At 40.9% G+C, this 24,369-nt stretch overlaps 1 protein-coding gene across 1 annotated transcript; it reads left to right on the top strand.

Moving 5' to 3' along the window:
* The first annotated feature begins 6,430 nt into the window (after nucleotides 1-6,430).
* On the top strand, nucleotides 6,431-23,097 carry LOC129753247 (uncharacterized). Its single transcript, XM_055749041.1, has 3 exons — nucleotides 6,431-7,163; nucleotides 14,817-15,095; nucleotides 23,027-23,097. Exons 1-3 carry the CDS (start codon nucleotides 6,431-6,433, stop codon nucleotides 23,095-23,097), a joined length of 1,083 nt encoding a protein of 360 aa, XP_055605016.1.
* Nucleotides 23,098-24,369: the final 1,272 nt, after the last annotated feature.

Genomic DNA, 24,369 nt, shown 5'->3' with positions numbered 1-24,369 from the left:
CCTTCCAGTTATTCTAATTATAAGATTTAGATAAGAAATAAACCAAACTTCCAAACACAATCTAAAATTAAAGTTAATCTTTTCAAATTTACTCTAAAACAAGGCTTTCCTCTTAACGTGGGCGTTATGCCCCCTCTTCTCCTATGCCATTGGTGTGAACTGACGATTAATCTAAATCATAATTCAGAATCTCGATTTAACACGTCCTTCACTGACAAGATAAGACCAATAACTGATTTATATTTTAGTTTACACTGCTTCTATTTCAGTGATGCCACATATTTATTTTATTTATTTTTATTCTGTACATTTTTCATCTTACACACCGCATTACTAGAAAACATTCGCTGAAATGTGAAAACTGTTAACCTTATTAGAAGGTCTCCTTATCCTAAATAATAAGGTCTTCTGCCTAATATAACTTTTAAACGATATTATTTATGTAAAGAGACTGCTTTCTAATTTCTGACTAATTTCTGCACAAATAGCAGATAGTATCATACTTTGAAAAAAAAAAAGCAAAGGCCAAGCACCCGGGATGGAATGTGTAGCCTTTTTTAATAAAATCCAAATTGGTTCTCAAGAGACAAAAAAATTAATTCTCAAACCAAGCAAATAAACTTTCATGTCCGATTTATCATTTTAATTTTAAATCTGCATACTGCAACATAATGTATACATTTTTCTTCAAGTTTTCCCTTATATTGACTTTTAAAACCCGGTTGTTACCGCTACTTTGACCGCGCCCCTACAGCAGCATAATAATTCCAATAAGATTGTTACGAACGTTAGGGATAGTGAGAGCAGTTAGGTGACAGCCAACGTCAAGTACATTGACGGAAGTAGAATCAACTTAACGTGATTTGGATAAGCAGAGAGTAAATAAACTGGTGTGATTTATCCCCTTACCAAATATATTATTATATTAGGAATCGTTAGATTACTTTGGACGATTGCGATCGTGAGTAAAAATATTTGAATACTATTTTCTTCAGCTATTATACTCAAGAATTTACACTGTTTGCGCAGATAGCATATCGTTTCACACGATTCCCTCCTAGATTGTTGAGGAAGAAAAGAACAACTTAGAGGTTAGCCAATGTAAGTAAAAGTTAAATGAATTCAACTTGCTATGTATTAATTGAAAAATATAGCTTTTAGCAGTGTTACTAATCCCCGGATTGCTCAAGAGAACCTCCGAAACTTCACCTCAACAAATCTAAAAAATTGGGCTACATTGCGATGTCAACAAATGTTCAAACTGAACCCGGTCACAGCTGCGGAGCCGGCTGCAATCTTCCGGATAACAACCGTATGGTTGCGTGCGACAAATGCGACTCGTGGTGGCACTTCGAGTGCGTGGGCGTAGGAGATAGTATCGCTGAGAAAGACTTTATTTGTCCCCGATGCGCGGCGACACCCCACGAAAAACAAAACACAATAGTGCCTTCACCGAAATCAATTAGCAGCGCAAAAAATTCTGCCAAATCAGGCGGAAAATTGATGAAACTACGGCTTCAAAAACTTGAGGAGATGAAAGCTCTCCAGGAAAAGCAACTTGATCTCGAACAGCGAAAGCTTGACTTAGAGAAGAAATTCATCCAAGAAAAATACCGTGTTCTTGAAGAAGAAGCAGATGACGACGAAGAAAGACAGAGCCGAAAATCAAATCAAAGTAATTCTAGCCAGATCATCCAGTGGAAGGTGAATCGACTTCTGGGCAGCGCTGTGAACTCAACTATGGTCCCGCAAGCCCAGGAAAAAGTTACCCCGGTGACGACCACTAACGAATGTGACGATTTACCAGTTGGTGCTTCAAATAATGCTGAACCTGCCGTCTCGAAGCAGTCGAACACCTTGGTAACTTTTGAGTGTGCTCAACAACTACCAGGTACGAATCTTCCTTACACTACAAACCGCCAGATGTGTCCATCAATGGGTGTACTAAACACTCATGCGAGTAACTCTCTTAGAGTTTCATTGATGTCGACTGGCGCTATTCCTAAAACAAATCCGATTACTACCACGGGTCGAGGGCCGTCGCATTCACTAACTGGGCCGATCGGTTTGCCCCAAATGACACAACCTATCGTGGCCCCCGCGACACTCCCCGTGTACATTCCATCAGTACCCCATCCCGCAACAATGAGTACTGCTAATAATTTGCAAACTCAGCATACGTTCGCTGACAGTTTCCCGGTTTCCGCGATGCTTGCGCCAGGTGCGACTCTGCCCAACCCGTCGTTGAATCCGTATGAGAATTACTCCACTCCTAGCCACAGTCAGATAGCCGCACGTCAGCTTATGGCCAAAGATTTACCGATGTTTTCCGGGGACCCCGAAGATTGGCCGCTGTTTTCGAGGATGTTCTATAACACGACGCAAGCCTGCGGATATTCAGATGCTGACAACTTAACTCGGTTGCAACGTTGTCTACGAGGTCCCGCTCTAGAGGCCGTTAGAAGTAAATTGTTACTCCCGAATTCTGTTCCATTGGTCATGGAGACCTTGGAAATTCTTTATGGCCGACCCGAAATCTTGATCTTCGCGTTGATAAACAAAGTGAAAAATACTCCGGGGCCGAAACCAGGGAGACTTGATACGTTAATTACTTTCGGAATGACCGTGCCAAATTTAGTGGATCATCTTGCGGCTGGGCAGCACTTTGCACATATGAACAACCCGACTTTAATCCACAAGCTTGTGGATAAATTGCCGGACCAAATAAAGCTTGATTGGGCATTGTATAAGGAACAATTTTTGGAAGATGATTTGCGAGTTTTCGCGACGTTTATGTCAGTTTTGGTCAAGGCAGCAACGGCAGTCACAATAAACGTTGGAGAAAAACCGGATAACCGTAATTCAAAATTCGATAAGCAAAAAGATAGAGGTTTTTTACATACGCACACTACTGACGAAGTAAATTATCCCTCTAATGAGTGGCGCCGGAACGAGTCGAGCTCTGACAGTACAAAATGGTGCAAGATTTGCTTCAAGTCCGAACACAGGGTTCAAGACTGTTCAGAATTTTTGAAAAAGAACTTAGAGGAGCGTTGGACCGTCGTACACTGTATTTCGCTTTGCCGAACCTGTTTGTTCCAACACGGTCGGAGACCGTGCAAGCTTAAAAAAGCTTGCGGAGTAGTTGGGTGCGACTATAAACATCATCCACTACTGCACGGATCGAAAGCTAACCAATCATCGGGAAGTTCATCCGGCATGGTGAACAATCATCGCCACGGAAGCCAATCTTCGCTATTCCGCATTCTTCCTGTGACATTATCCAGCAGAGGTCGTTCGGTGAAAGTCTATGCATTCTACGACGATGGGTCCTCTCTGACTCTGTTAGAAGAAAAAGTTGCAAATCAGTTGGGATTAGAAGGTGAAAGCGGAGTGTTATGCTTGACTTGGACGGCGGATGTTACTCGGGACGAGGTTGGTTCCAAGTGGGTAAATTTCGAAATAGCCGGAGAAGGACGATCGCAAAAGTATTCCCTTTCCAATGTTCGGACAGTACAGAATCTCTCACTTCCATCTCAATCTCTACACTACCAACGGTTAGCTGCCAGATACCCTCACCTTTCAGGACTTCCGGTAAGCGATTATGATGATGTAACTCCGCGTATCCTAATAGGAAACGACAACGCGCACTTGGCTGTAGCGCTCCGTAGAAGAGAAGGTAGAACAAATGATCCTATTGCTACAAAAACGCGACTCGGATGGTCAATCCACGGTCCGATTCCTGAGAAAACGATTATGGGCTCCGCGTTCAGCATGCACATCTGCGAATGCTCTTCGAAACTGGAAGAATTGCATGATATAATCAAACAATTGTTTGCTGTAGAAAATTTAGGCGTTTCTATTCGAGATGGGCCAGAATCTACCGAAAATCAACGAGCCCGCGAAATCCTCGAAGCTACAACGAAGCGAGTTGGTCGCAGATTCGAGACGGGTCTACTGTGGCGGTACGACGTATTCGAATTTCCCGATAGTTATGCCATGGCATTCAAACGCTTAATTTGTCTGGAGAAACGCATGTCAGCGGATGCTATGGTTGGAAGCAGCGTTAGACGTCAGATTTCGGAATATTTGGAGAAAGGATATTTGAGAGAAGCTACGGAAATGGAACTACAGAATACCGATCCCCGTCGGATCTGGTACCTGCCCTTGGGAGTCGTCATCAATCCCAAGAAACCTGGCAAAATTCGGATTTTCTGCGATGCGGCGGCCAAAGTTGACGGAGTGTGCTTGAATTCTATGCTGATCAAAGGCCCCGATCAATTGATGTCGTTACCAAAGGTTTTGACCGGATTCCGGGAACGGAAAGTGGCTGTTTCTGCCGATATACGTGAAATGTTTCACCGGGTGTTGATCCGCGAAGCTGATGTACAGGCGCAAAGGATCCTTTGGCGTAATGAACCGTCCGAACAACCAAAAACCTTCTTCATGACTGTAGCCACCTTTGGGTCAACTAGTTCGCCGTGCTCTGTGCAACACGTTAAAAACATCAACGCGAGTGAGTTTGCTACAGAATTTCCCGAGGCAGTCGATTCCATTTTACATCACCACTATATGGACGATTTCCTTCAAAGTTTTGATGACGAAGCCGAAGCAATTAAAAGATCGTTAGAAGTAAAATTCATCCATTCGCAAGCCGGGTTTGAGTTCCACTCTTGGTCGTCGAATTCCGATGTTGTGCTGCAGGCCGTCGGAGAAACGGATCCATCGGCTGTCAAATCTTTTGATGTGGTCGACCAAAACGCTTCTTCTAGCGAAGCTAAACGAGTTCTGGGAATGTTTTGGTTGCGAGAAGAAGATGCATTCACTTACTCTTCAGAATTTAAACGCATTCCGGAAAGGCCGACGAAGCGAGAAGTGTTAAGCATCGTTATGAGCTTGTACGATCCTTTGGGTTTACTTGCTCATTTTATCATCCACGGTAAGATCCTTGTCCAGGATATTTGGCGGAATCAGAAATCTTGGGATGAGCCTATTTCTGAGAATTTACAAATCCGATGGGCTCAATGGATTTCCTTCTTCCCAAAGCTGAAAGATGTTAGAATCCCAAGATCATATTTTGGTAAAAGTGCGATAGATGAACTTGGATCAATTACACGTTTTCGTGGATGCCAGTGAGTTGGCGTACGCTTGTGCATCATATTTAAGAGCTGAAGTTGATGGGGTAATAAAATGTGTTTTAATATCCGCAAAATCTAAAGTCGCTCCACTTAAGACTTTATCAATTCCTCGTCTCGAGCTACAGGCGGCAATAATTGGAAGTCGCCAATCAAAAAACTTACTTGAAACGCATTCCTTCAAAATTTCACGAAGGGTCATATGGACGGACTCGCGTACAGTACTGGCGTGGATCAACTCCGATTCACGAAAATACAACCAATTTGTTTCCTGTCGAATTGGAGAGATACTTGAAACTACCGACGTTTTCGAGTGGAAATGGGTTCCGAGCAAACTTAATGTCGCCGATGAGGCCACCAAGTGGTCTAATGGGCCCGATCTATCATCCGAGGGTCGATGGTTCAAAGGACCTTCTTTCTTGTACGAGCCAGAGGATCGTTGACCAATCCATCAAAATGAATGCTTCGAAACGGGAGAGGAATAAAGACTAGTGAAATGCAATGTTTTGAATATACATCGCGCCATTGACCGAGCTCCATTGCTGATAAAATGGGAGAATTTTTCCCAGTGGAATCGTTTGATTCGTACGATTGGATACGTGTATCGTTATTCGCATAACCGCCTTAACACCTGGAAAAAACTCGCTTGCCGAAATGGAAACCTGGAGCAAGCCGAACTGGAGTCCGCCGAAAAATTAATTTTCCGAACCATGCAACGTGAGGCATATGCTGAGGAAATTAGAAAACTCCAGCAAATTGATTTACCGACCGAGCAACGAAGGCTGAAGCGTACGAGTCCTTTATCGAAACTTTCTCCTTTTATTGATGAAGATGGAATGCTACGCGTGGAATCGAGAATAAGTGCTGCTGCTTTTGTGTCGTACGATACCAGAAATCCGATCATTCTTCCTAGGGAGCACTACACTACCAAATTGATTGTTTTGTGGTACCATAAAAAATACCTGCATTGCAATACAAACACCGTCGTGAACGAGATAAGGCAGAGATTTCACGTATCCCGAATTAAAACCTTGGTTCGAATCGTCGAAAAGCAATGTACGCATTGCCGAGTTTATAAAGCATTCCCAAAGGTGCCTCGCATGAGCCCCCTACCTGCCGCTCGCCTGAGAGCTTTCTATAGGCCATTTTCTTTCGTGGGGCTTGATTATTTTGGGCCAATGCAAGTGAGAGTAGGACGTAGTACGGTGAAGAGGTGGGTGGCGTTATTCACCTATTTAACCATCCGAGCTGTCCACCTGGAGGTAGTCCATTCCCTGACCACCACGTCATGCAAGATGGCTATGCGACGATTCGTGGCACGTCGAGGATCACCGGTTGAGATCTATTCCGATAACGGAACGAATTTCCTTGGCGCCAAGAACGATCTCGTAGAAGAATGCAAAACCATCAACACCGAATTGGCAACGACATTTACGAACACCGTAACCAAGTGGTACTTCAATCCGCCTTCCGCGCCGCACATGGGAGGTGCGTGGGAGCGCCTTGTTAGGTCTGTGAAAACAGCGTTCTTTGCGATGACCACATCTAGAACTCCAAATGAAGAGACCTTCTCCACCGTTCTCGTCGAAGCTGAAGCAGTTGTCAACTCTAGGCCCCTAACTTTCATCTCATTGGAAAATGACTCACAGGAAGCTTTGACGCCGAATCATTTCCTGCTTCTGAGTTCTACAGGCATCGGTCAGCCGCGTATGAAATTCGTTGAATCTGGACTGGCCCTTAGGGACGACTGGAATCACAACAGGCACTTGGTTGATATTTTCTGGCATCGCTGGGTGAAGGAGTATTTGCCCATCATCGCGAGGCGAACTAAATGGTTCGAAGAAACAAAGTCTCTGGAACCAGGAACTCTGGTTGTGATAATCGATGAATCTATCCGAAATGGCTGGACCCGCGGACGTGTTTTGGATGTTATGAAAGGAGCTGATGGACGAGTACGACGAGCAACGGTGCAAACTTCTAAAGGACTCATTACCAGGCCGGTAGCTAAGTTAGCGGTTTTGGATGTCGGTAAGACATCAGAAGATCATCTGTCTTACGAGGGGGGGGGGGGGATGTTACCGCTACTTTGACCGCGCCCCTACAGCAGCATAATAATTCCAATAAGATTGTTACGAACGTTAGGGATAGTGAGAGCAGTTAGGTGACAGCCAACGTCAAGTACATTGACGGAAGTAGAATCAACTTAACGTGATTTGGATAAGCAGAGAGTAAATAAACTGGTGTGATTTATCCCCTTACCAAATATATTATTATATTAGGAATCGTTAGATTACTTTGGACGATTGCGATCGTGAGTAAAAATATTTGAATACTATTTTCTTTAGCTATTATACTCAAGAATTTACACTGTTTGCGCAGATAGCATATCGTTTCACACGATTCCCTCCTAGATTGTTGAGGAAGAAAAGAACAACTTAGAGGTTAGCCAATGTAAGTAAAAGTTAAATGAATTCAACTTGCTATGTATTAATTGAAAAATATAGCTTTTAGCAGTGTTACTAATCCCCGGATTGCTCAAGAGAACCTCCGAAACTTCACCTCAACACCGGTTTTGACTTTAAACAATTGAAAAGGGGCAACATCTGCACCTCTAGGTGGGGCAAGTCGGGCACCCTTTTCCGGTAAGTCTTACTAGCTTATTCATCTCGGAGAGCCTGTCACTCTGTGTGTTGAAAAAAAAATGAAAAATATGCCTCAATAGTTGCTTCGGTGAGTTATATCAGCCACCGAAATAGTTATTTTTAGTATTTTAGTAATTTTTTCAGCACGAGTCGTACATTTATGCAACGAGGAAGCATTTATGCAACTTCTTGAGTGTCGGAGTACTTTCGTGCTTATATCAACTTTTGGGGGTTCGACCTCTAAATTTCCTACATTTGCGTCGAACTTTGGCTTTTTCATAGGTATCTCAACAACCTGCTTTCAATACAATAATTTGTTGAATTTGATTGAAACCGAAGGCCAGCGACACGTAACGACTAGTTAGCACGTTGGTTTATAATCTTTTATCCAAGTCTTTGTTTGTGTCCATCAACCGATTGTTAAATAAAATGCTCCCTGTGGTATCTTCTTCAATGCGAATAAAACTGGTCGATTAAACTTTTTGATCACTAACATCACGTACGACGAAGAAGCAGAACTTCCCAACAGAGGTAGTTTAAGTATCAGGTAGACAACCAGTCATCAGCATGGTTGTTTTTTTTTTGCTATTTACAGTAGCTACCACATACAAAAAACACACAGTTTCCCCACTTGAAAAGTGGAGGTTCTTTCGGAAGAAACCAAACCATGAGTTCGCAAATCGCTGCCGCTGGCCAGCATCAAAACAAACACTGACTGGCCATCGCAACCAGCAGCAGGACTTCTGTTCTGAGAAGCATGTGGCGTAGCACGTGGCTCTCTGTCTGGAATCAACCTACGATATTTCTGGTGCGTTTCAACTGCCAAACAAAGCATCTCTCATCTCATCATAGGATATCGGAATCGGCCCCAAACCCAAACAAACTTCCCCAAAAAGCACGCGCTCACACTCTTCCATAAACCAGGAAATGTTTCCTCTCTCCCGGAGTCGGCTTCTTTGTCTCCGTCCAAAGTTTATTCACGAACTTATTTGCCACAGGAAGAAGATGTGGAGCTTGGAGGGGTAAAATGTCACCTTGTCCTAAAAAAGTTAGTGCCTTGGTATAAGAACCTCCGTTTAGCTTTTTACCCCATCGTACCCCGAAACATGGAGTCGGAAAAAAGCTTCGACTTGCCCAGTTTGCACCAGAAGCACCACACGCACGTCTCGTAGAGTCGTTCGTTGATGCTATTTTTAGCCACAAACCACCGCAGCATCTGTTTCAGCCAAGCTAATGTAGCTGTCTGTTTGCTAGCTACTATATTTCATTAGAATATTTACCTTTTTGGGGGGCAACAAATAAATAGTTTGCAACCATCCCATATAAATACCTACGGGCTAAAAGTGTTTGGGAGAGTGTTGAACTTGAAGATTCACACGATATAACTTTTATTTTCCACTCCCCTAGCTAGTCGAACCGAGTTCGGGTTTTTCGTATTTATCGTGTGGTTTTTTATGAAACCAATTTACACGGATCTGTCAACGTGCGGCGAGCAGCACAACATTCTGCAATTACGTCAGCAAGCAAAGTTGCGAAAAAAACAAGCCCGATTCTAGCCTATAGGAGATCATCACTCGCATTAGCGTCAGTCCCAGATTGGAAGGGAATTTAACCGAAGTTTTTGTTTATTGTATGGAGCGCGCAGTTGTAAATTGTTAAGGATAAAAGCCATTGTCAACACCTGGAGTGAGCGTGACATAAGGCACGTGTTTTTTTTGCTTTGTCATCAATCTTACTTTGAAGCTATCGCTTCTTTCAAATAGAAGGCTTCATATGAATTATTCTCTTTGTTCACAACGATAGGTTAAAATTATTCACTCTCCCCTGCTTTTTTTAAACGTTTTCCAACTTGCCAATCAAAAATATTAAAAGCTAAAATTTCGAGAAAGATGAACTGTAAAATTGACCAATGGTAGTTAATTTGATATCAGGACCAAACCTCATACTTTTTCATAGTTTTCACATTTTACATTCTTTCCAGATATCCACAACCTGTAGAGCTTGATAAGAAATAATAACTTTAAAAATGTTGATAAAAAAGATTTTTTAATCTGAAGTTAAGGCAACAATGTTAAATTTTGGAAAAAAATGAAAATTAACAATTATCTAGAATAAGTGATAAAATAACTGGTAACACTGTCGCAAATTAACAAAGGCAAAGCAATGAAGGTGTATTCTTTATGATCATTTCTGTTGGTGACAGAATGTAGTTTTAAGTTGAGTGAAGAATGTTACAACGCAATTTTTCAACAATATCTGTCAGGCGTACTAGGTTCGATTCCCGGTATCGGGAAGAAAAAACTTTTGGGTTCGAATCCCATAAGTGGCCGACAGGTAAGATGTGTTTCCTCCTATATATGGTCAATTAAATGATAAGAATGTTCAATCAGTTGCAAGCTGGCCAGGTATATACACGGATGCCGGAATACCTGTAAGTAAACTAGCCCACCTGATTGACTCGTTCTTCCAAAATAAGCCTAAATCAACACAATACATTCACTTCATAACGGTTCATACAAAGCCATGGGGCCCGGGTATGGTGCACGCACTGCATTGGAGATTTGTCGAACCTCATAATCTAAGAATGAATGTGAGCACATACTTAGGCAAAAACTGCGGTGAATCCATGCACCCATGGTTGATAACCAACATACATATCTAACGATTCAGCTCCATAGGCAACTTGTATATTCGATAAATAAAGGGTGATACGGTCAAAATTTGGTCAAGGGAAAACGCGTGTAAATCGGTGAAATCGTTTATTTAAAAAATCAAATTAAATTTCTTTTTCAAGTTTAATAAGTATAAAATTCAGGAAAAATATTCAGTTAGGCTTCCGCTTTTCCAAATCCGAAATGCCGGGCCTTACGCTTAACCCCTGCCATCAGATTTTGTACAGCCACCTTGTCCACCTTCTTCGCCGCAGAAAGCCAGTTTGCCTTGAACTGCTGCTCGTCCTTAGCAGTTTTTTTGGTCTTCTTTAGGTTCCGCTTGGCAATAGCCCAGTATTTCTCAATTGGGCGGAGCTCTGGCGTGTTGGGAGGGTTCTTGTCCTTGGGAACCACCTGCACGTTGTTGGCGGCGTACCACTCCATGGCCTTTTTACCGTAATGGCAAGATGCCAAATCCGGCCAAAACAGTACGGAAAGGAAAGGCAGCAGACGTTTATTCAAGCACTCTTTCACGTAAATTTCTTGGTTGACAGTCCCGCTATGACAGCTATGAAAATGCTTGGCTTGCCGAACTAGAACTTTGACAGTTTCATGTGCTTGAAAATATCTGCTACCTTTTCCCTTCCTTTTGCCGTATAAAACTCCTGTCCCGGAAGCTGCTTGTAGTCGGCTTTGACGTAGGTTTCGTCGTCCATCACCACGCAGTCAAACTTCGTCTGCATCGTCGTGTACAGCCTCCGGGATCGCGCTTTGGCCGTCGTATTTAGTTTATCATCGCGATGTGGAGTCACTACTTTCTTGTAAGTCGATAGTCCGGCTCGTTTTTTGGCTCGATGCACGGTTGTAGACGATACACCCAGCTTATTTGCGGCATCTCGGAGAGAGAGGTTAGGGTTTCGCTTGAAACTACCGGCAGCTCTCTTTGTCGTTTCAGCGGCTTCCGATTTTCGATTTCCCCCCCGATCCAGACTTCCTGGCTGTCGACAAACGTTCCCCAAACACTTTAATTACATTTGTAACGGTTTATTTGGCAACTTTTAGCGGTTTTGCCAGCTTTGCGTACGAGTAGCTCCGATTTTCGCGATGCGCGAGCAAAATTTTGATACGCTGCTCTTCTTCCTTGGACGGCATTTTGACAACTGAAGAGTGAATTCCAAAATCAAAATAGGAGCAACATTCTACACACACACACACACACCTTCAAAATGAGAGGTGTTCAGGTTTTTTAAATGCAAAATTGACAAATGTTCGAAAACTGATCATGCAAATAAACCAAATTTGGCATGGGAGAATATTTGAAGTCAAGGAATGTTTTCAAGAATATTTGGAGCCTTTACCAGTGGGGATATAGGAAAGGAGGACGGGGGCTTCCATACCTTATTATTGGCTTAACTTGAGAACTAATCGAGCAAATGGAATCAAATTTGGCTTTGAATGGTATTTGATACGCGAAATGGTTATATGAACATTTGGTACCCTCCTTCCTTCCAGTGAGAAAAAAAAGTGGGGAAGGGGCTCCTTAAAATTTTTCAGCTGGAAAACTACTCAATCAAATGGAACAAAATATAGCGTGGGAAGGTATTTGAATACTAGAAATGTTTTTATGATCTCTTGAAACCCCTCCGTTCTTCCAGAGGAAAACTTTAAAGGGAGAACCGTGCTTCCATACAATTTTTCACATTTCTCGAGAACTGGTCCAGCAAATGGAACTAAATTTGGCATGGGAGGGTATTTGAGTACGACGAATGTTTCGATACCATGATATCTTTCCAGTGGGATAATAGGAACGAGAGAGGGGTGCTCCTTTACAAATTTTCGCATAACTCGAAAACTAATCGAACAAATGGAAACAAATTTGGCATGGGAGGGCATTTGGACACATAAAATGGTTATATGCTTATTTGAGACTTCTTTTTCCTTCAATTGGGGGAAAAGTTAAGGGGATACCCATACCATTGTTTTGCATAAACCAAAAACTTATCTATAAAATGAAGCCAAATATGATATGGGAACAATCATGCAATCGAGCAAATTGAACAGAGTTTTTCTTGAGTACATACATATATCTTATTGATTTGTTTTCACAAATTTCCATTCCTCCTGGACTGTACTACTACAGAACTCGCACTCAGTCACTCGCAGTTTTTTCTGTTAATAAGTTAATTTTCCAACCTACGCACAATGTAGGTCCTAAATGGCGTAGGAAAAAAAATTAAAGTACATTGCATTTGTTAATTTTTCAGATTTCGTATTCTGACAATAAAATTAAGTTTAAGATTGTGAATATTTTTTATTGTTTCGATTATAGACGATTAAACAACTTGCCATTCGCGACTCTACCTCGTTTTCTAAGCGGTATTCATGAGTGATATTGCATATTTTCCGAGAAAATTTTATCACGTCGCCTTCTGGGGAAACGCTTTTCAGCCCGAATCTTTTGCAACACTCTGTGAACCTGTGTAAGAGCAAGTTCACTGGTGTTGGGAAAAAGTGGTAGAAATTTTGACATTTTGAAAATCTTACCATGCAAAAATGTTTTCAAGATCTTGGGGCGTTGTATTTTTTTACAACACTGTTTCTATTTCAGCCGTATGTGATAGAAATATTGCTATTTTTGCATCACAGCATGCGAAAATACAACACGTGTTGTAAAAAAACTAGAAGGCCACAGATCTTGAAAATGTTTTTGCATGGCAAAATTTTCAAAATGTGCCGTAAGTGTCGAAATTTCTACCACTTTTTCCCAACACCATTGAACGTGCTCTAAGGCATTTTGCAGAGTAACTCATCGATGCAGTTGGCGGATAGTAGTCATTGAAAATTTCATACGGTATATCTGTGTTCGGTTTTTACTCTCGGGTTCGAACTCATGGACATCGGCTCAGTAGGGATGTGTTCTGCCTACTTAGCCTCATCACAAGCCTCACTAATAAAGGTTGAAACGATAAAAAATTGCTTGACTTCAATGTAGCAATCGTTGACAAGAATTTTTCTTTAGTCAGAAATGTATGACGAAATATACGTCAAAACAGACTATTCTGCGTTGTGAGCCTACTTGATTGAATAATGCTACTGAATCAAAGCAAACGAAAGATTCCCTTTACTTCAACCACGATATAAGAAAAGTTCAGATACCGGTATTTCGATAGCAACTTACTATCTTCTTCAGTGAGCGTTTTCGATTGAATCAATCGGATTTAAAATCGCCTCTCAAAATCACAAATCAAATTCCGACCTGCGCGAGCTGCGCCAGCAGATCGAATATCATCGATTAGATTTTTGCATCGCCCTCATTGAATTAATCAAATCTGATTTCGCTTTTTTTCCTTCTTTAAACTTTCAGACTCTGCTGTAGGTAGTATACTATCTATCTCCAGTCTCAGTTCCATCCCCATCAGCATCATCCGGAGCAGAGCACAGACAATATCGACGACAAACCAGTTTCGCCCTAGCTTCAATCAATCGAATCGGCTGGGTCCTCACTAGCTCTTTTTAGCTAGGCTGATACTAGATACTAGGACGGATATTTGCTTTCAAAGGGGCGCGTACGGTTGATAGATCTTTCACGATCTGATGAAGCAGCCTGCATCGAGCAAAGAGGGACGACTTCAAAGAGAACAGCTGAAACACTGTCATCAGCCGGCATCAGCAGGGCCCTGAAGTCAACAGAAGCTCGGTTGAATGGTCAGCAGCAGCAGCAGCTCAAAATAGCAATCAACCACCCGGCAGCAGCTCTCTCATTCGATAGTCGGTAATTGAAATTATTATTTTTTTCGCTCTCCGTTTGGCTAAGCTCAGCGCCAAGTTTGCACAGTGAAGTCGCGAAGGGAACGCGGAGGCAAAAAAAAGCTGACGAATGTCGCTTGGGTGTGAAGAAACTTTTTTCTTCTGAATATTCTTCAATGTTGAGCTGAACAATTCCACGCGACAGGTGAGGGGGGATGATTGATTCAGCTCTAGAGTGGGGAAACCGTGGAAGGCAGAGAAAGAGAGAGGGCAGCGACTGGTAATGGGATGAAGTGTCAAGTTTTTAATTGAAGAAGTCATCCTGGGTGACGAAAACAAGAGACGCTGTTTGATGAGAAGAGGAGCCTACGACGAGAATACTGCACAGGAAAATTGAGGCAACAACCAATAAAGGAGGCTAGGCGAAAATTCAAAACAAAGCAGTCCATTTAGGAAATCACTTTGAACATCACATTTGTTGTTGTGCTAAATTTTCATTCCAAAAAGAGTGCCGAAAGTTTTGAGTGTGGGTGGGGCGGAAAATCGCATGTAGATACCTACTGATAGCGCGCAGTGAGATAACAGAAGAGTTCGCGAGTGGGGGTGTTGAAGGTGTTTTTCTATATTTTGGTGTGAGGAAGCCCCCGAAAAGGTTCCACTGGGTGCGGGAGGCAGTTGTCTCCATCGGCCGGCGTCGTTGGTGCTGGGCGTCGCATTGAAGCGCCGCCGCGTGTCCGGGAACGAACCACCAGTAAAGGTGTCGTCCGAGACCGAAACCGAGCCCGAGATTGGTGAAGCGGATCAGCAACCGGCCGACCGATGTAGTGCTCAGATTCAGGAACCGCTGCTTCAGGAGCCGTCGTCGCCGTCCTCATCACCGTTGCCGTCGTCGTCTCCGTCGATGGCCGCTATTGATTCAGGTGAGTGAGTTACACAAATCTAGATCGACTTGGACATGAGCTTATATGCAGGTTGACACATTTCTCTTCCTTTCAGTTTCAGCAGACGTGCTAAGATACCATTCATTCTGCTCATTTATCAGTGGGTCAGCTTTTCCCGTCTGTTCTAATATAATTGTTATGTTCAGCTTCATCAATTTACTTTAGAATCTGAACGGTTGTCTATCAAGTTTACATATTTAAATATTTCTTGAATGCCTATATTCATGCAAAATCTGTGATGGTGGATGCCAAGGATTGTCATGATAAAAAAGCTAGGCCGGAAATTCACAAGCTGAAGCATGGATTACGCTGAATCTGGACGCCTTATAACGGGTCTATCTCGAAGCTATGTTAACGAACTAAAAATGTTTAGTACTTAAAATGTAGGGTTTTTATTGCACTTTAGAGGAAAAATAATAAAAAAATTATACCGATAGTGTTTTGATGAACTTTCGAACTTTTCGTCGAGTACCACTAATCATAGTTTGGACATCCTATTCGCTGAACTCAGCGACCATTTTGTTCCACGATCTCTTCACCTCTGTTGCATCCCGAGTCGTCCTACCATTCTTCTTCATCTTCTGCTCTACAATTGCCCAAAATTTTTCGATAGGGCGGAATTGAGGGCAGTTGGGTGAGTTGATGTCCTTTTCGACAAAATCCACCCGTTGGCTACCACTGTATCGGGTGGACTCTTTGCTGTAGTGGCAGCTTGCCAAATCTGGCGAAAACTTTACTGGTCCTTTGTAAGATCTAATGTACGAAAAAAAAAAACGTTTTTCAGGCACTCCTCCTTGTACATTTCGGAGTCGATGGTCCCGTTTTTCACAAAAACCGGGGGTTTTTCGTCCGCAGCTGCAAATACTTTGCCAGATTAAACACTTTCTTGCAAACTTATCGGCAAAAATGAATTCGAACTTGCCGGGGACATCACCCCGACCAGTTCAGTGCACCGCTACTGCAGTGGCTTTATAAAATTTTTGGCCAGGAAGCTGCCCAAAACCCATCTTCACGTACGTTTCGTCATCCATGAGGATGCATCCGTCGTACTTCGTTGGAATCTTGTTGTATAACTTCCGGGCACGTCCTTTGGCTTCTAAATTCTGCTTCAATGTCCGGTTTGGATGCTTACTGGCCCGATGGGATCGTATTCCTTCGCGCAGACGAATCCTTCTGACGGTGCATCAGTCAGCATTGGATTTCTTGGCGATGTCATAGTCCGACTGCCCTGGGTTCGCCTTGATTGTTCTCAACACCTTCAAATGCAGTTTCCGATCCTTAGTCCCACTATGACGCTTGGTATGAACCTGCCGATCGATAGTTTGCATCTCACGGAAACGTTTGGGAACGCTGCACACGGTTGATTTGACAATTTTTAAAGATTTCGCGATTTATGAACCCGATCACGTCGGGTTTTTGACGTGGGTGTCCCAAATTTATTTTCGTCTCGCGGCTTCCATCACGTGTAACTTTTTTGGAACAAAACGAATCGCAATGAAATTTTCAGCACTGATAGAGGAAACATTTCCAAACAAAGTGCTGTCGAAATATTCCAGATCCAACAACTAGGAGCGCTATGGTATAATAAACAGTGCGTCCAGATACATCGTGATTCATGCTTTAGCTCAGGGGTTTTCAGATCATTTGCTCGGCGGAGCACTTTTTAAAATCAATAATTTTGGCGGAGCACCTGCATTTTTGAACGAATGAAAAACCCTATCTAGTTTTGAAAACTTGATAGTTTCGTTAAAATAAGATGAGTCTTATCATCGTAGTTAATAAATAGTCTTGTTTTTCTTTACAAAATATGTGTCATCAAAATTAATTGATCAAATTTCAATAGAACAAATACGCTATCTTCAATTTTGCAAGCTGCAACATGTTTGGTTCAATTTGTGTCAGTTGTAGCCTAACGTCTGGTTCCGCGTTTAGTTAGGATTGGTATTTTGCCTTCGTTGCGAGATAAGCATGGAAAATTCAGAATTCAGATAAGTTGTGGAAAACGGCAGAAGAATAAGTTTTGCTTTATCGGACCAAATTTGAAATTAATTTTTTAGTTGACACCAAAACTCCTCCAACGACTTCTTGGAAGCGAATCATTCCTGTATCTTTGAATCCGATGCCATATCTATTAAGCGTTTATATTCTTGCGATGTTAATGATTCTGGTTTCTTTGAAAAAGAAAAAAGCCTGTTCCACTCATTTTCAGTCTTCAATCTTTTTATGATATTCTTCGGGAAAATATTGCTAAAAGCTGTTCAACAAATCCTGCGGAAAAACATTGTAATTATATGTATAAATGACTTTATTAGATACGTGGGCCTGTTAGTTCAACTTAACATCAAGGAATACAAAAAAAATGTTTTCATGCTGCAAATGCTCGTTGAATTATTGAAAATTGTCGGATGATAACTTCGAGTTTATTTCTGATTGAATGCTTCTTAAATTTGGAAAGCTGTCCAGGTTGCGCTTTTTGAGCGAAACTGCCCAAAATTTGATTTTTCTCTGAAGGCCATGATTTTGCCGTTTGAATCGAAAATTATCATTCATTTTATGAAAAATGCCAGCCAAATAAGCCAACCTGAAGGGCCACTGATCATCATTTAATTTGACCCCCAATGCAAAATTAATGCCGCTAAACGTTTTTCCTTGAGATAACCAGCGAACTTCGGTATGTAGTAGTAGCGTGGAATGTTGGCTACCCATCACTTCGCACAACGCTTTGAAAAACCTTAAATTTTTCGGTCGAACCTCAATAAAGTTGATTGTTTTTACGCTTTCGTCCAAGACTTCTTTCAAAGATAGTGATAGTTCTTCATAGCGAGTGCATGTCAATGAAAGATGCAACGACTACTACCGCAACGTCTTTGATCTTGGCAACGGCTTCAGCAGTTTTTCCAACCATAGCTTTCAATATTGTTGTCTGAAACATAATCATCAATTGGCTTGAAAGTTTCAGCCCCCGTTGTGAAAGTTGCAACGGTTTGCAAAGGAACAAATCTTCTTCGAAACTTTAATAACCTTGATAGCGGACAAATACCATTAGAATTGCTAGTCCTGTTACATCTGTGGATTCGTCAAGCTGCATGGCGTATTTTGAAGTTCTCAATTGAGAAATTAAAATGCTTTCAGATACTGCCATGTCTCAAATTTGCCGAGAAACCGATGTCAGACATAGGAATCGGATTTACCAATTCCACTGTTTTATCATCAACCATGACACGGACGATTTCTTGAATACAAGGTTTGATTAAGTTTTCAGCAATAGTACCTATGTGCTTCTCTAGCTTTTGCAACTCGGTAACTCACTAAGTAGGACGCAAGAACAGCCTTTTCATAGAGTGTTTTGCAGCAATTATTATTTTCTTGACGTAGATTACCACTACATCTTCCGGCTGAGGTTCTTCGATTTCCTCCAGGTCCAGCTCAACGACCATCGATGAAGGTTCTGCATTTGATGCATCACCAGTTGCAGGTGTGTTGTCATCCTTTCACTGAAGATTGAACGAACCAAAAACAAGTCTCATCAACCGAATTCGTAGTTCAAGTTGCCAAGTGTGAATTCTAGGCTATAGCCGCCAGTAAAGACAAAGTAAACAAAATTTATTCGCTAGTACTATATGCCCTGTAAATATTTTTTTTTCTTATGCTTCGATAAAAACTAATCGATAAAAAAATCAGAGTTCTTCAAGGTTGGTTTAAGATTTTCGTTACGTATGTCACGGAGCACTTTCAAAAGCTTCGGGGAGCACCAAGTGCTCCGCGGAGCACGATCTGAAAACCCCTGCTTTAGCTTGTTGACCGATTCTGTCTTACAATCCAAGCTGAAGGGAACTGACCTCTGTACGAATGTTTCAATCCAATCCACTTTTGTTGTTGGCGACCACTTCACATTGGAACTCTCCGATCCTCTTGATTGGTTTGTTTGACACGACCGACGGCTTGAATGGATGTTCCAACTGGACCTTGGCTACGATACAGTCATATGGAAGCGCCACTGTATCCTTCGTATTGTTTGCATGCAGGCGGCGGCAACGCTATTCAAACCGTATGGAGCACATCTCTCAGATTTCCCCTTTTTTGACCGATTTAAGCTTTTTTCTTCAGATTTGAGCTTTCATCTCCTATGCTCTCAAGGCCAAAAAAGCTTAAATCTGAGGAAAAAAAGCTTAAAATCGAGATTCACCAACACTTAGTTAATAGATGTTGGTCACACGATACATAGACAAATCCTGTATCGTTGCCGGGACCTGTTTGCATGTATGGTTCGCAGCGAAAAAGTTTTTTTGGACAAAGGAATTTTCCTTCGTTTAGTGGCCAAACAACGGAAAATTACTTTGATTCTGGGACAAATAAAAAATCCTTTGTTTCTAATCTGTTTTCCTTAATTTCAAAGAATTTTTCACCTTTGAAATAAAACAAATTCTTTGATTCAAAGTATTTTTTAAATCCAAAGAATAAATCCTTCGTTTCAAATTTTTACTTTAGAATCAAACTCATAATACATTGTGTCAAATAAAAAAGAGTTTGTTTCAATAGAATATTTTTTTGAGTCAAAGTCAATTGTTTTTTGATTCGAACACCAAGATTTCTCTGAAGATACATAGTCTGTTATCTTCTAGCTTGCTATTGCGTATTTAAAGAAAAATACGATTTACGCAACGGTAGTTAGACCCGAAATTTGACAATCGTAATTTGACAGCTCTGCTGATCAAGGCGGGTAAAGCTTCAGGTGTGTTCTTATACCAATGCACGGAATCGTCCATCTTGTGACAGGCAATTGTAATCGTAGGCATGGTAGGCGAACAATTCGCTGTCAAAAAGCGCACCGTCTCCACCCCCCACCAATGAGAAACTTTTGGTACCCCTTGCCTACTTTTCCTCAATATGCACCCACCCTACTGGAGGCACTCTGCTGCTGATAGGTTGCATTTTCGTCAGTGTAGCCGATAAACACTAAAGCAAATCATCTTATGATATGTATATCGTTTTTTTTTAAAAGATGCATTAAATTATTATTTAAATGAATGAATCGACTTTTCGGCGAGTTTTGTAAATTATTAGGTATCGATAAGAGTCGGTTACTTTAAAACATCTATGACTTATTTGAAATACTGTTTCTACTGTATATTATGTGATAATGTTGAATGTTTGTGTTAACTCAATTAATTCAATTTTAGAATTTCAAGTTTAGTTTCTATTTCATATTTCTATCGCGTCAGCGCACTAAATTCACTTCTTCTTCACTTCCGACGAAGAAAAAAATAACGCACTAAATTAACTTCTTCTTCACTTCCGACGAAGAAAAAATATGTTTGTACTAACTAGATTGTCGAAAGTGTGTTGTCAGTTCTCAAACGATGAACAAAATTTGTTTGATTGCGTCGAATGGCGATTTGCAACGAAGCTGTTTAACACGTTGTTAGTTTTTACTTAATATTTAAATAAATCAACCACGGTTTCAGGATTTTTTTGATAAAACAATTTTTGTATTTTCTAAGAAACATGTAAAAAAAACTACGTACTCTTTAAGGTTGCATGCCAGCATCATTTGTCAGTCTTTTTCTTGGGATTTCCATTCGCAAGGATAATTCATCATCGCTCATGATTTTCAGTCGATATTTAAATCGTTATTCAAATAACGATTGAAAAATATTGAGAAATGAATTTCTTTGCGGATGAAAATCACAAAAAAATCAGCAATTTAGAGAAAGCTGGCAAAAGTAATTTGACTACTTTTTGGCACTTTTTAAGTGCTTTTACCGAAACTAAACTCTGGAACCAGTTTTTGACAATTTGTTCCTAACACGAAAATTTGCCAAAAAGAGTCAAAGTTTGAAAGAAAAATACATTAAGGTTATTTTAAAGCGGGTTTTTTACGCGGAATTTTTTACGCGACTTTTTTTAACGTGGATTTTCGAACTAACGCGGTTTTTTTACGCGGATTTTCGAATTTACGCGGGTTTTTGACGCGGATTTTTGGGCGAAAAAAAAATTAAGCGTTTTTTGTGTGTGATTTTTGTTCCTTCCGAAAATAAACGTTACCATAGAGAATACAGTAAAAGAGGGACTGGAGCTTGGTGAAAACTAGCTGATTTTTTTTGTCCCACGATCCATGCATTGAGCGAGCAATCTCATTTCGCAATGATTTGAAATATTGTTAGGGGAAAGTCGGGTAAGACGGACACCCTAAGGTAGAATCGCAATAGAAAATCAGATATTGCTTTTTTCATCGCAGTTTTCGTGCAGATGGGCAGTTAAGGTTGTTTACTATCGCATTAACCACTGGAATTAGTAAATTTCCTTCATCAATACTGTTTTTATAGCCATCTAAAAAATGCTTGCAAATTAGACTTTTCAAAAATGATCGGGTAAAATAAACACTGTTCAGAAAAGGTACATTTTGTCGCAAAAATTGCTGTAAATGTAGATATTTTTGTGCGTTAAGTATAAGAAAACGTTTATAAACCAAAATGGAACCAACTCCTGAACTGGTCCGAGTCCAGAAGCGAAACAGTGTGGTTTCGGAATTCCGTATTTTATAGGCGCTTTCTTCACCGGAGATCCTGTTTTTACAGTTTTTATGGCCTGTTCGAGATGTTGAGTGCATTTCGACTGGCAATTGCTCTTGCCAAGGTCTTCTGAAGGCATATGGAGGGTCAAACCGATGATAAATTTAAAATACCTGGAGAAACTTATGTGTCCGTCTTACCCGTCTTACCAATTTTTTTTTTGTAAACGATTGATGTTCAAGCCCTTTGACCGAAACTCGCTGATTTTCCTCCATATGTTTAAAAAGAAGCCTAATACACACTCTTCCTTTGAAAACGGTTGAAATTTTCGAAAATTTTGCGAGTTAATGGATTCTCAAAGTTTTTGTTTGTTTTGTTTACTATTATGGGACCTTGCTTGCTCCCATCATTAGATTAGTGCCAAACATTGTAATTCTCGAAATATGGAAAGTGTCCGTTTTACCCGCTGTGTCCGTCTTACTCGACTTTCCCCTAGTACGGTAGTATGATTTGTTGCTGAACTGATAAAAAAGATTAAAAAGCTGAAATTATTTCAATCCGCATAATGCGTATTATTTAATTGGTCTAAATTCCAAACGGTCAAATAAGCCTCACTATATTCAACTATTCTGTTTAGCTAATTGATTTTGTTTTTTTATCTTAAAAATAAACGATCATTGTACGCAAATTTTTAAATAATCATGGTTCTTACACGTTTTTTTTAGAAACGTGCTTTTTTGCGCGGATTTTTTAATTAAAGTGGATTTTTTACGGGGATTTTTGAATTACGGCGGTTTTTTTTACGCAAATTTGAGAATTAACGAGGTTTATTTTTACGCGGACTTCCGTATTAACATGGTTTTTTATGCGGATTTTCGAATTAACGTGGTTTTTTTACGCGGTACGAAACCCCGCGTAAAAAACCTCAGTGTACCTTTTATTGTATGTTAATCCTTCGATTTTATGTATAAAATGCGGAAAAAACAATTCGAAATTAGCACTGCATTCTTTTTTCTTCTTCTTTCTGATTGAAGTTTTATATCAGGTTTACCAAGGTTCTTTAGGTAAACAATATTGCAATCAGCACGTTACCATGTGCAGTAATCATTTTAAATGGTTTGAAATGTTGCTGAAATATCATGATACATTCTGAAACAGGATGTTTGTCTTAGTAAAAAACGCATGAAAGTGTTCTGAATATTTATTTCAGTTTCCATGTTTGACATTTGCGGTAGTGCTTCTTCTTCTTCAGGAAGAGTTGAGAAAATCAAAAATAAGTCTGAACGAGCAATACATAAGACAAGATGAGATTTTTTCAAAGTAATATTGGAGGCAAGAGCTGAGTATGTGGTGATGCTCAGTTGGACATTATTGTAATTTTTTTTAAAATTGTTTTAGCGGCCTGTAGCTACAATGAAGAGAATCGCCAACGTTCATTAGCTGTGTCCAATGTTAAACTGCAAGCGTAGAGTGCGTATGTTGCAGTTAGGATGCTAACTGAGTCAGAGAATATGGAATGGGATGGAATACAGCATAAGAATGCTTGGTTTGAAGTTGCTGAACTACACTCGAGACGACCGAACTTTACACCGCGGAGATTGATCCGGACTGACGAACCGCGTGCCAAAGTGCCAATTATAAAGCCGCAAGTGAGTCGCATTGTTCACTGGAATTGTTACCAGTTGAACAGATTGGTGGAGTGTTGCCAATATGCCGGATGGATAATCCAAGCGTATATCAATCACTATTTTAGCCTGATCTTTAAACATGACTTGACGAGAATAAATGTGATTGTATTTTTTTTTATCAGTTTCCGATACAAATAGTAGGTACTTTGTTTTATTTGATATCACAACAGGAGTAATAATCACTAAATCACGATGAGTGCAATAGCGATTTTCTTCTACAAGAGCGGTTATTCCAATGAGCTCATATTTGAGTGGAGGAAAGTAGCAATAGAGTCATATGATTGCCCACCGGGATAGAAAGATTGGAGAGAAATAGCACTTCAGAAGGTCATTATTTTTATTGAATAAATTTCTAACCTTTACCATGGTTTAAAAGCGTAAATATTTGATCGCATTCCTTTATATGGTCCGAAACGTTTCAATTTCCTCCCACCTTTGCTCAGAGTTCTTCTCAATTCTGTCTCTCGTTCCCACACCTCCCTGATTGCATGCATCACACCTGCTGAAGGTTCCAGCCGAATCACTCGAAATGCGCCCGCGGCAATTAGAAACCAATCCCTGGAAATAATTGATCCCGGAAAGCCTTCAATAATCAACAAGTGAACCCATATAATGACAGAATCACAATTAACACTCCTGAGGAGAACACACAGACGAGGACCGGACCGGTCGGTAATTACGACGACGACGACGACGGCGAAGAGCCAGGCGGGTCCAATCATTTTGGACGCACTCGCTATATGTAGGTATGAGACAGTCAAGTCGAGTCACTTACTTAATGACCTGTCATAAATCCCCACAACAATTCCCAACGGGAGAAGAGGATCTCGGGATCCTACTAGATAGGTAGGTACTTGCGGTAATAATATGTAGCAGTAGCGGGTAAGGTGTCGTGTGGCGAACTGCAGTGTGTATTTCTCCAACCAAGTATACACGTGTCGATATGTGCAGCGAGAAATAATAAAGCGAGAGAGAGAAAAAAACAGTCATCTCCCAGCAGCGCCAAGCACCCGTGAAGGAAAAACTAATTTCACCTAGAAAAGATAATATCTG

Source organism: Uranotaenia lowii, chromosome 3, assembly GCF_029784155.1.
Source record: "Uranotaenia lowii strain MFRU-FL chromosome 3, ASM2978415v1, whole genome shotgun sequence".
Classification (NCBI taxonomy): domain Eukaryota; kingdom Metazoa; phylum Arthropoda; class Insecta; order Diptera; family Culicidae; genus Uranotaenia; species Uranotaenia lowii.
This window is presented reverse-complemented; position numbering and strand designations above follow the sequence as displayed.

What these genes read in the sequence shown, in the direction of transcription:
- LOC129753247 (XM_055749041.1), top strand. Translation starts at nt 6,431, where the DNA reads ATGGCTATGCGACGATTCGTGGCACGTCGAGGATCACCGGTTGAGATC. An exon ending in GTTAGCGGTTTTGGATGTCG is followed by an intron (nt 7,164 to 14,816) that starts GTAAGACATCAG and finishes GGTGTGAGGAAG; the next exon opens with CCCCCGAAAAGGTTCCACTG. An exon ending in GATGGCCGCTATTGATTCAG is followed by an intron (nt 15,096 to 23,026) that starts GTGAGTGAGTTA and finishes AAATTGTTTTAG; the next exon opens with CGGCCTGTAGCTACAATGAA.